Raw genomic sequence first — 12,154 nt, 5'->3', positions numbered from 1 at the left:
AATCAATATTACCACCAGACTGCAGCACATGATTAAACACAGTAACCTTGCATGTGTGCTTGTGCCTCTCTTCAATGATGCAGCATAATATGATAATAATAATAATGATAATGTTGCTTTAAAAAGGTGAAAAGTGGCTGCTGAGGTCACTATAAAGATGTCTGATCTTCCTGCTAATCCAGGCTCTGATGTCTCTTATTCTTATGAAACAGCAGCTATTGTCGTCACCGCCTGGATTAGTTCAGTCGCTGTAAGTGTTTGGACACCTGTGACGGCTGAGAAGTGTTTGTGCTCCTGATGCCAAGAAGTGTTTACATGGAGGCAGCGGGTACTTTGAAAAAGTAAATCTTTGCAGATCAACTACGTAATTATTCTAGTTAGATTATTTAATCAGATTAACTTCAGAGGGCTCGTGTGAATCCTGTTGTTTACACTTTTAACTGTGGATCAATTTGTTCTCTTGCAAATAAAAACACACACCACTTTGATTCTGCAACTAGAGTTAAACATAGCATGTTATTTACCTCCATTTGTCTGCAATTTATGCATTTCTTAACAATGTTTTTAATTACATTTTATCAGTAATACAAAGATAATAATTATAAACTTTATTTGTAAAGCAGTTTTCAGAACACAGCTACAAAGCGCTCCACACAAGAAAATAAGACAGTCCACAAGGTCGACGTAAAAACAACAATAAAATAATAAAATCAAAGAGTATGTCCTAATAAAAATGAGTTTATAATAAAACAGGTAAATAAAAGTGATAAAGGATGAATAACAAGGAGAAAAGTTACTTTGCTAATCTAAGTTAGAAAGGGAGTTCCACAGTTCTTGGGCGATAACTTTACATAGAGATGAGAGCCTCCAGCCACACAGACATTTCATATACACACATTATATTATATACTAAAGATAATATAAGTTAAAATACCTTTACATGCAATCATTCGGCCTTGCAGACTCCCAATACAATCCATTGTGCTCCTCTTTGTTGTTCTTGAGGTGTGATCGTCTGCATTTATAGACACTTAAGGCTACAATTTCTATTTATTATCATGTCAACCACTGTGCAGAACTTATAAATATTTCAATGTTAGTCTGGCTAATTCCTCTGGATCTGTTTTATTTGTACTAGTAATTGAAAAATATTGTGTTATTCACAAGTAAGATATATTTATATTTTGTAATATCACTAGTAAGTATCATCTTCCTTGATCCTTGTGTTCAGCTGTGGCCTTAGTTGAACTCCATCTTTGGAAAAACAGATTAGCTGTAATCTTGTCCTCAGTCATTATCTGAAGTTACACCACCATGAAAGTTTGATAACAATGCTCGCCCAGATTAGAGCTCCTCTCTGAGACTCACATGTCGGAGATGATTAGCACAGTTTGATCCTTTGAAGGGAAACACTTTGTTCATGTTCAAGTGTAAATTTAAGTCGAAGAAACTCCTAAAAACCTGAAGCAAAAGATAAGTAGTTATCGGTCTTATATTTACTTCACAGTTTATGCATCATGGCCCTGAGAATTTGTTTTGCAAAAAAAGTAATAAAATACGTAAAATTAATTTACACAACTGCAGGATCACAATCACAGGTTAATGGGGTGGGATAGTTTTGCAGATGTTACGCAGCGTTATGAGGCTGTTTTCAGTTTCAGAGACTCTGACGACCAATCAGCAATGGACTCCACTATGACTTGTTGGCACCATGCATAACTAATGCTGGTTTGTTCTCTCTTTGAAAGTGTGGAATAAAATGTGTGCTGTTTTCAGAGTCTGCTTTTCTCATCCATAATTACTCGGTACTATTTTACTTGTATCTTATGAGATACAGTTGATTGTACTGTTTAAAAAGTGTATACAGTATGTGCATTGGTTCAAGTCACTGTCCGGTGCAGCTCTAAATACTATGGTTATACTTTATATAAAGGAACACACTGCAGCAATGACCAAGTTGCTTATGAGCATGCATATTAATGCACATTTAGTAGCAGATTGTGTTTTTATTAGTCTTTATAAAACCCGTATTCTGTATGACCCTATTCTACAACTACTAACATACCTCTCAACCTCTTAATTACTAATTATTGATAGAAAGTAAGAAGATTGTTGTACATTAATTATGATGATTATATGCTTTATGTTGTTGTTCTACAACCTTATATGGCCAGTTAATCATAATAAGGCATTAATAAGTGTTTTATAATGACTTTTAAAGAGCCAAAATGCTACGAATATACATGCTAATGAGCAACTACTCTAGTGTTAATATATGAAACTTAATATCAAGTGTTTCAGAGTATTCCAACTTGAGCATGTTGTTTTTCCAGCTGCTGCCTCGTGTGCACACACTCACATATCAAATCTGTACTTTGTAATTTCACAAAAAATAAAAGCATGAGAAAGAAAAATATGATTCAGTACTAGTCGTGGTGTTATGCACAGATATGCTCCCTCTGTGTCCTGTATCACACCAGCCGCAGGCTCTCAGTGCACAGCGCTACACAGGGCTGCCTGCACTCCATAATTATTGACAGGTTTGATGTACTCAGCGAGTGGAAAGTATGGGGAAATTGGAGTTTCAGTTGTCTACCCCCGGGCTCATGACTGTAATGGAAAGATTAAAAGCAGCGGTCACATCAGCCACCCAGTACCAAAATACTACCCGTTCCTCTCTGCCTCCCTGTTTACTCGCATCACCTCCATTTTTACTCTCTCAGCCGCCTTAACTCGATTACAGGGGATTCACTTATGTAAAGACTTGAGTAAAGGCTGTGCAGTTTATTTTTGGATGATCCAAGAATAACACGACTGCAGCAGCAGTGTTTAAGGCTTCAGAGGGATCTAACTGGAGAAGTTACCTTTGCCTTGTGGGAAAGAGTTGTGTATTGGAGCAGGCAGTCAGTCAGAGGATTAGTAGGTCAGCTCCGTGTTGTCTCTTCACTCTGAGCTACTCGGCCGGACTCACACTCATCTGCTGCACAGAGACGCTCCCTGCACAGCTCCAGCATGGCTCTCAGGCTCCTGCCTGCTATCATCATGGACAACGATGAGGATGATGATGGGAACTTCACTAAATGGATGAGCAGTTACTGGGGTCACGGTGCAGAGAGTGGACACTCCAGAGAGAGAAAACGCAGCTTCAGAAGACCTGCAAAAACACAGGCGGAGCGGAGAGCATCACTGCCCACTGTGGTAAGACCAGCAGCATTTCATGGACTCATGCATGTCACTTTGTTGTTTGACTAACTTACACTCAGACAACTTTAATCTGTTTCCTGAGGAGTAGTACATTAGAAGTACAGTAGAGAACAAATACACACATTAAATGCACGTCAATTGGAGTAAAACAATGATCCAAAAATACTTTATAGCAGCCATCAGAAGCATCATTTTCCCTATAGGCCGATATCATCTTAAGGCATTTTAGGAATATTTGAATAGCTGTATACCGACAATTCTTACTGTAAACATTAATGCTATAAAAAGTAAAGAGTATACTGCTGATACCCCTTGTATCCATGTATTCCAGGTCCTCTAGTCCATGTATCCTCCAAAACTTTCAGTAACTGCAGCATCTTGTTTTATGGAGTTTCTGCTAGTGTGATATGTTTCTTATAAGAATATGTATTAGCATTGAAAAGCAGCAGCAACACACGATAAACTAGAACTATTTTAACAATATCCACCAATTTTTGAATAAACAAGGCCTTATAAGAGTGAAAAGTGTTTATAAACTACCTTTAAAATACATATCAGCAAAGAAAACAACAACTGTATACACCCTTATTGAATAAACTCCCATACAGCAGCATGGAGAAGGTAAAAAAGTGATGCGCAGTGTATTCAAGTAATAACTTTGAAATAAGTCAGCATGGTTTTATTTATATTATGGCAGACAGTGAGAGCAGATTGATGCATGTATTTACTCTGCAGACATGGAAAGCCCTCATGTTGGTATGAGCACTATGCAGGATATGTAGGTCTGATATGGTGGGTAGTTAAAGTATGTCGTGACCTGTAATTTCACATCAATAATGTCAGCTGATGCACACAGATATATGATGCTACAGCAGCTCACACATGCACAGTTAAATATGGTGTTTAAAACTGAATATATGCAGGTGCAGCTCATGGAAACATGTTTATTTAACTTCCTGTATTTCTATTTGGAAGAATTTCAACATACAAATCTACAAAGTAAAGAATAAGTGATGCTGTTAGAGTCACTGCTTCACTTTGATTGATTGAAAGTTTGGATATAGGCCGCTTTCCTGCAGATGATCACGTTCTGATTTTAAAGATATTATCTCTAAATGAAATAAAGAAACCGTCTCAGGAATTTATATTATTTGGGTTGTTGCGTTTAGGGGAATCTTTAAATATAGGACATATACTCTCTTGTGAACAGTGTGCTACTTTCCTCACTGCCATAAGGGAACTGCCTCACTGCCTCACTTGAGTCCTGTCAGAGGGAGGTCAGAGGTCAAGACAGCTAGGCAGCAGCAGCTTGTGGTTCCTACAGAAGGTGCACTGTATGGTCAACTTTAAGTTAGCGACATGGCTGTTCACCAAATGTAGGTCTGTACCCTGCATGCTTTAAAAAGAACAAGTGGAGGATCAAGGAAAGATTTTTCTTATTAACTGTACTTTTCCATAAAAGCAGCACTTGTACTTCACATTTACGTCTTATGAGTGGACAGGCAGTTTATGTGAAATGAAGTGGCAGCTGATAACAGATCTGACAACACATACTCATATAGATTGGCCTCTAGGTGGTGTCAAACTGATGGCTGCAGCTCAGCTGAAAATCTAAATCATTTGCAATATGTCTGTCAGCGTTTGCCAGCATCGATCAATGTGAGCGTTTGAGCCAGAGGTGAGACAAGCCAAATGTCCAATCTATTAATCTATAAGTAGATAAATATGTGCTGTGATGGAGTCACTCTTTATGAGCTCAAATGGAGCCTGTTACACAACTCACTTCAGACAGGATTACAATGTGAAGAAAGAGGTGTGCATTTGTGAGGAAGAGAGGATCCAACAAAAGCTGTTGAATTATGGGAAATGTAGGATTCACCTTTAGTGGAGTTTACCTAAACTAGGGGACTTTAAGTCAGGATGTCTCTGCCTCTTCTGCGTCTCTTGTGAGTAGCCCAACCTTATTGAAGAGTTAATTGTTGGAGTATCTTTAATAAAGCCCCGCCTTTAAAGAAACACTCATCACTGCAGTATATGGAAGCCAACAGGGGACGGTATTAGAATTTTAATGTATGTATGTAAATGAAAATTGTAATTCAGTAAAAATAATCATAATGTGATACTTTTGTTTTGTGTTTGAATCAAAATTTTAATGACATTAGACATTAGACTTCGTTTCCTCTTCACACATCCAACAGTGTAAGAGGACGCTTTAAGTTTGATTTATTGAAAGTTACAGCCTTTTATATTTTGTTTGACATTGTTTGACATATGTTGATGTGCAACTGTTCTTTTATTTTGTTTGAAGTGTTCTGTAAGTCAATGGGGGCTGGGCAAGTTAAGTCCGGCCTACTGTAAAGCGGACAATATTGAAACTATAACTCATTTGAAATTTAAAATGCAATTTAAACAGTTAAACCTGAGTTTTCATTTTTCAAAGCAATATAAAAGTCAAAATAAAACTGCCACCTTTTAACCTCCATAAGGAGAAATGCATAAAGGTGATTTTTTAATCATCAGCACTTAAATTTGTAACATTTTTATTTACTTTGACCAAAAAAAAAACTTCACTTTTGCTCTATTTTGCCCATAACCTCAACCAGAAGCAGACTGAGCTGTCAAAATAAATGTAACAATTTATCAAAATCAATAAATACAATTTTCTGCGTTGCAACTATATCAGTAAAAGTAAATATTGTTCAACATAATCATCTCAAACTCCAACATAATCTGCTCAGAGTTGCAATTGTTTAAGAAGCTGGAAAAAGGTTAGACATTTTAGCACGTTAGCATAGCATGGAAAGCCCAGCATCCGGTAGTGTTTGGGTGGAGTAATTGCAGAAAAATGCAGACACTAAACCACACAACTATTTAAACAGTCACAACGCCATCAAGGCCAGGTGCACGGATTCAATGCAGGTATAAAATAAGTCAAGTAAGATTAAATATTTCAAACTGTAAATGGAAAATGTTTAAGAAAAAATCAGGCTTAAGTTCATCAGTGGATCCAAATTACCTGTGTTGGGCTTAAGTGATTTAAGGTGATTACTGCTGTTGTGTAAATGATTAATGAACTCAGTGATCTGACTCAGGACACAAACTATAATGAGGTTGGTTCTTTGTAAACATGTTACTTAAGACTATCAGGAGTGATTAACTGCTCACGGTCGATTTATGCTCCCACAGTTGCTCTTTGACCAACTGTTTCCCTCCGAGCTGACCCTGAATCAGTGTTTTTAGCCCTTATTAATCCTCCCTCTCTGTTTGCTCCGCAGACACAGTTAGATGCCATGAAGTTGAACAGGCTCCACGCAGCCACAATGGCCCCCACCCCGAGCCACATCAAAACCAGGGAGGAGAAGGGGGAGGTCAGGCCCCACCAGAGGGCCCGCCGCTCCTCCTCAGACGACAACAACCGAGCAAAGACAGCCCTCCAGGAGAACCGCATCGGCACCATCCCCGAGCTCACGGAGTCCTTCGAGAAGAGACTTTACCTTAGAGATAAGAGGAACACGGCACAGGTGAGCAAAAGTATTCTAATGTTATTTAACATTTGAGCTGTTTGTTTTCTAGCCCTGTTTAACTGTTCATGTTTAGTTCAGTTTATCTTTCACTAATAAGGGATTATGAACCCCTTAAAGATTGTGACGCTCTATTCCCTTTAATCTATTATTACAAACATGCAGTTTAAAACTGTACGTCATGGCCCGAAGGTTTTTGAAGTACTCTGTGGTTGGATATGACAACCAAAGGAGCAAAAGCCACAACATCCATCCATCCATCATCTATACCGCTTATCCTGTTCAGTGTCTTAGAGCACTTGAGCCTATCCCAGCTGTCATTGGGCGAGAGGCGGGGTTACACCTGGACTGCTCGCCTGTCATTCACAGGGCTGACACACAGAGACAACCTTTCACACATTCACACCTACGGGCAATTTAGAGTCACTAATGAACCTAACGAGCATGTCTTTGGACTGTGGGAGGAAGCCGGAGTACCTGGAGGGAACCCACGCATGCACAGGGAGAACATGCAAACTCCACACAGAAAGGTCTCCTACTCCTGACCCGGGATTCAAACCAGGAACCTTCTAGCTGTGAGGAGACAGCACAACACAACTTAATTGCACATGTACTGTGCATACACACTATACATTTACAGTAATTGACATACAGCATATTTGCCTGTATAATATTTAAATCATTTAAGGGATTTCTAGAGAGGAGACAAAATATCCAACAAAGCCCAAAGCTGATTGTTGTGTTATATTCAGCTCTAATCTCCATTTTGGGGCGGCTGTGGCTCAGTGGTAGAGTCGGTTGTCTCTCACTCAGAAGGTTGGTGGTTCGATCCCTGTCTGCTACAGTCACATGTCACAGTGTCCTTAGGCAAGACACTGAACCCCAAATAACTCCCGAAGGCACAGCCCTCAGTGTATGAATGGGCATAGATGTGATTGGAGATTGGCACTCAAGCCTCTGCCATCAGTGTGTGAATGTTACAATGTTACACATGTTCATTTAGCAGACGCTTTTGTCCAAAGCGACGTACATCTGAGAGTTAATACAACACAAGCAACGATCAAGACAGGAGGGAACGAAGTGCCAAAAAACAGCTTCAAGTGCGACCGGACACTGGTGCCAACAGGCAGTGTGACATGAGAAGACAAGTAAAGCGCTTTTAGCACACCTGAGGAAGGATTAGATATATAGAAGAAAGATGTATAGCGTACATAGCTCTCAGACCCCTTACAAAACATGTATTGCAAATTGCACTCATGTTGTTTTCTCCTGACATTATAGCGCACTTATAAAGAGCACTCTCCGGGACTTCCAGGACTTCCAGGACTGGATTTCCCAATGACTCAAGCATCTTTTCTACGAGGTGTAAAATATAGAGTTTATCATAAGTTCATATCAGACAACATGTATGCAGATCCTGACATGTTAATAAATCTGTGACAGCCAATAAATGATTGTAATGTAGAGGTACCAGATGAACATTTAAGTGTTGTCAGAGGTAATAACAAAGTTGATTCTTTCTTTTACAGAACTTTGACGATAAGTTGTGCCTGATCTGTCACGAGGACATGAGGAGGAGCGGAGTAGGAGTTCAAGAGCTGCGCTGCACACATCGCTTCCACAAAGAGGTAAGTCATCTTTTATAAGTCATAGCTGCATGTCTCCTTCCCTACACGGTTTTCACACTGCCCAAAGGACTCCTCACTTGTTCACTCCGATCACAGCATGTCAGACAGATCCGCAGTGCATGAAAGCAGCACCTATGTAAAGGGTATGAAAGCATCTTCCTATGCCTGACACCTTTCTCTGACGAAGCCCTTTAATAGCTTTCCTACGGTGTGAGAAAATAACACTTACTGATCGTGATGTCTCCGTTTGGTGGAAAGGCGACCCACAGGTTAGAGCAGTGTCGTCCCTGCAGCAGCAGTGAAGCAGCAGCCTGTCAGGGGAGGAGACGCTCAGATGAGAGGAGGAGGTCAGTAGAAGGACCCATCTCTCTCGAGAAGGAGCTGCACACGCCACGACGCCAACTGTCCCTGCGGAGACACCGCTGATATCACTCTGTGGAAGGAGGAAACAGAGGATTTGCAAACAAGGGCCGAACATCAGGATGCTCTCCTGAACTTTAAGGGTTGATGTTTAAGAGTTAAAATCTCAGGGTCCAGACTGTGCCTGACCTGATCCTGTAGAGCTGTCCTGTGTACACTTTGTAGGCATTACCAGTCTAAACTAAAATCTAGGAGCATCCATAACTAATTAAAACTTTACAAAACCTAAATCCTAGTGATGAGTAACAGCTGCTGGAAGGGAGATTCATCCTATGAGTTATTCCTCCTGAGAGCGGTAGGTTAGCAGATTAAGTAGGTTAACTAGCAGATTAAGTAGGTTAGCAAAGTTTGGCAAATATTTTCCCTAAACATGTGTACATCTTGTTACTGGCTGGTTCTCAGACTTTAGATAAAAGAGGAGTGGATGTCTTGGTACTTTCTTCTCCCTCGTCTGTTTCTTCTCCTTCTTCTGCTTCTTCTTCTCTTTATTGATGCGTACAGGTGCATTACTGCCACCTACTGGCCTGAGTGGAGCAGGAGGTGTGCAGGCAGAGAAAGTTGGGCACAACCATAAAACCAACGGCTCTCAAATATGACTCAGTTCAACTCTTTGGTAAAAATGATCCATTCAGAAGAATCGGATCGTTTGCGAAAGTAACATTACAACTAAATTCTTATTAGGAAAAAACCTGAATATGAATATTTGTTAAAACATGCTTATTCCAGGCCAGGGGTCCACAGCACTGGAGCCACATGTGGCTCTTCTGCCCCTCTCCAGTGGCTCCCTGTGGCTTTGCCACTTTTTTATACATTTAAATTTTCATCTATCATTGTTGAAGCAAAGTGTTTCTACATTCTCTAACTTTAAAAAATGTGCAGCCTATACACCAAATTATTATTATTGCGTCATCCTGCGCCTACATTTTATTTATTTATCTTTTGCCTGAAAGAGAACCAAAAGTAAGCCTGCAGCTAAAGTAGGCATTCCAGTGGAGCTTTTCCCCCACCAGTGTGTTCTGCTGATAATAACATTGCTCAATGAAAATAACAAATATGTAAACAGTCTTCTTTATTTTGGTAAAGTAACAATCATAAAATCACCCACTGGAGAGTCGTCATGCATTAAGTGATAAAACATGTTAATGTTAACGAGATTAGACTGAATAGGCTGCGTTACCTTTATTGTATAAGACAGATTGTTTGGGGGGAGGGGGGCAGATAAAAACAGCTCCTTTAATAGAAAGGGTTCCTGACCCCTGGTCGAGGCTGACAACAAAAGCTGACAGGGCGTTAGCGATCAGCGGAACAAGCTGCCAGAGGAGATCAGACTTGTAGAGTCAGTCCCTTGTTTCATCTCATTACTGACAACGATGTTATTTCATTTTTTTAACATTCATTTTATTTTTCTGTCTCTTTTACTGTCTGTTGTTTCCTGTATTTAAAAGTGATATACAAATAAAAGTATTATTAGTGTTGTTATTATTTCACTTTGAGTCATATTGTTATATTATTGTACTTTAACTTTTAACTGCAAATAAGATATGCCTCTATGTGTATGAAACCACACTTATAAATAAGATGTATAAACTATTATCTTCATAGTTGTATATAAAACTTGTCAGGTGGTTCACAGGTCGTGTAAATTATACTGGGTGACGATTCAGCTGATATCTTCTGCTAACATTCATCAAACAAACGTTCAAATCAATATTAAATATGACGCACACAGTAAAGCTAATTGTATTGTCTCAGGTGCTGTGCTTTGTCGTCTTTCTATTTCCTGTTTCCAGTTACACAGAACAGTCTGAGCACTTGTAGGATGACTGTAATTTTTCTTGCTTTGAAGTTGCTTTAATGACGTCCAAAATGATGACTTATGTTTATTCTTAACTTCAGTGTTGTAACCGCCAAGAAAATAAGTCCATAAATAAGCAAAGAAATAAATTCTCAAGTTAAAATGTAACAGAAGAAACAATCTGTACTTTTTTTTAACTGCACTCTTTGAAAGTACAATAAAAGTACAACAACATGTGACCTCACAGCTGTCAGAGAGTCGGCATGTTGGATATGTGGCACCAGTGAGGGGTCATCAATACCTGCAGAAGTCATAAACATTCAGCCTGATGGATGTAACAATCTCTGTTAAATTGTGTTTCAGTGCATGGAGCAGTGGCTGTGGAAGAAACGGACCTGTCCCACATGTCGTGTCCACGTGTCCATGTCGAAGCCCCTCTACTGGTCTTCATCCCGCACCAAAGTCCCATAACCGTACCCATGTCTGCATGCCCGTGACCCCCTGACCTCCTGCATGAGCGCTCCTGAGGGTGAGGATGTACTCAGAACAAGGAGGAGACTTTAGATCGTCTTCTGTCAAAGGAGGACGCTGCATGACAGCTGTACACTGTATTGATCCTGCACCTTCCTCATGACTAGTTATATTTTTTAATAAAACATTTCTCAAAATATATATTTTTTCTTATTTTATTCTTTGCTTTGCGATCTCTTTACATCTTAGTTTCAAGTAATTGTTTCACACTTTGGGAAATGTGTTTCTTTGCTGAGCTCGATGAGGAGATTACGACTCTCATGTCTGTCTGTTGAGTAACCTGAAGGTAGTTAGCTTAGCTTAGCACAAACACTCCAAAAGCCTGTCTACTTGTTCTTGCAAAAAGCATATTAAATTGGCAAACTGCTGTTTTCACACCTCTGTTGGTACTAAATATAACATGTAAGACAATGAGCCTCAAAAGTGTTGGTAAGAGGATTTTGTCTCTCTTGGACGCAGCCACACAAGCTGTTTCTTCCTGTTTCCGGCCTTCATGCTAGGCTAGCTTGCTTTAGCTTCGTGTTCAGCATACAGATGTGGGAGTGATCAATCTTTTCATTTAAAGCTAGGTTGGGCAATTTATTTTAAAGCATTTTTTGTAAAATGCTCTGACAGAAAAGGAATGAAATGAACGGTTGGTTTACCAGCTCTGTCTACCTACCTGCAAGTGCACTCACTGCGCTATAAGCAGTCTTTTACAAGCTAAACCTAGCGCGCAAGTTGCACAAAAATGGCAGAAGAAGATATATTGTTAACGATGACAACGACATGCTGCGCTCCTCCTGCCAATGCTGTCTCGTAGTCCTGTCCTGCACCACTTGTGAGGCAGTAGTGCACATTCATGTGTTTTGGGCCTTTTGCATTTTTAAAACCTAGCTTACTTAAACTTAAACCTAAGCTTACTTTTGCTGGTTTCCCCAAAGTTGTCTATCATGGCTTTAACTAAATGAGATCACACATCTGAATCAGTGAGCTTCAAATGAATAGGTAGGAAGATTTTGCTATCCAGAGAGAGCCAGACCAGCTCTTCCCCAGTTTCCAGCCTTAATGCCAGC

General features: G+C 39.7%; 1 protein-coding gene across 1 annotated transcript; it reads left to right on the top strand.

The window, feature by feature from the left end:
• The first annotated feature begins 3,042 nt into the window (after window positions 1-3,042).
• On the top strand, window positions 3,043-11,039 carry lnp1 (leukemia NUP98 fusion partner 1). Its single transcript, XM_069679791.1, has 4 exons — window positions 3,043-3,198; window positions 6,480-6,725; window positions 8,255-8,353; window positions 10,932-11,039. Exons 1-4 carry the CDS (start codon window positions 3,043-3,045, stop codon window positions 11,037-11,039), a joined length of 609 nt encoding a protein of 202 aa, XP_069535892.1.
• The last annotated feature ends 1,115 nt before the right edge of the window (window positions 11,040-12,154 follow it).

The sequence above is a fragment of the Semicossyphus pulcher genome, unplaced genomic scaffold, assembly GCF_022749685.1.
Source record: "Semicossyphus pulcher isolate SPU_LCO1_2020_fin unplaced genomic scaffold, fSemPul1.0.p SCAF_4, whole genome shotgun sequence".
Taxonomy (NCBI): Eukaryota; Metazoa; Chordata; class Actinopteri; order Labriformes; family Labridae; genus Semicossyphus; species Semicossyphus pulcher.
The sequence above is the reverse complement of the archived record's forward strand: the minus strand, read 5'-3'. Positions and strand labels throughout refer to the sequence as shown.

Coding starts and splice junctions, on each gene's coding strand:
- lnp1 (XM_069679791.1), top strand. CDS start 3,043: ATGGACAACGATGAGGATGATGATGGGAACTTCACTAAATGGATGAGC. Junction 3,199..6,479: donor GAGCATCACTGCCCACTGTG/GTAAGACCAGCA, acceptor TTTGCTCCGCAG/ACACAGTTAGATGCCATGAA. Junction 6,726..8,254: donor ATAAGAGGAACACGGCACAG/GTGAGCAAAAGT, acceptor TTTCTTTTACAG/AACTTTGACGATAAGTTGTG.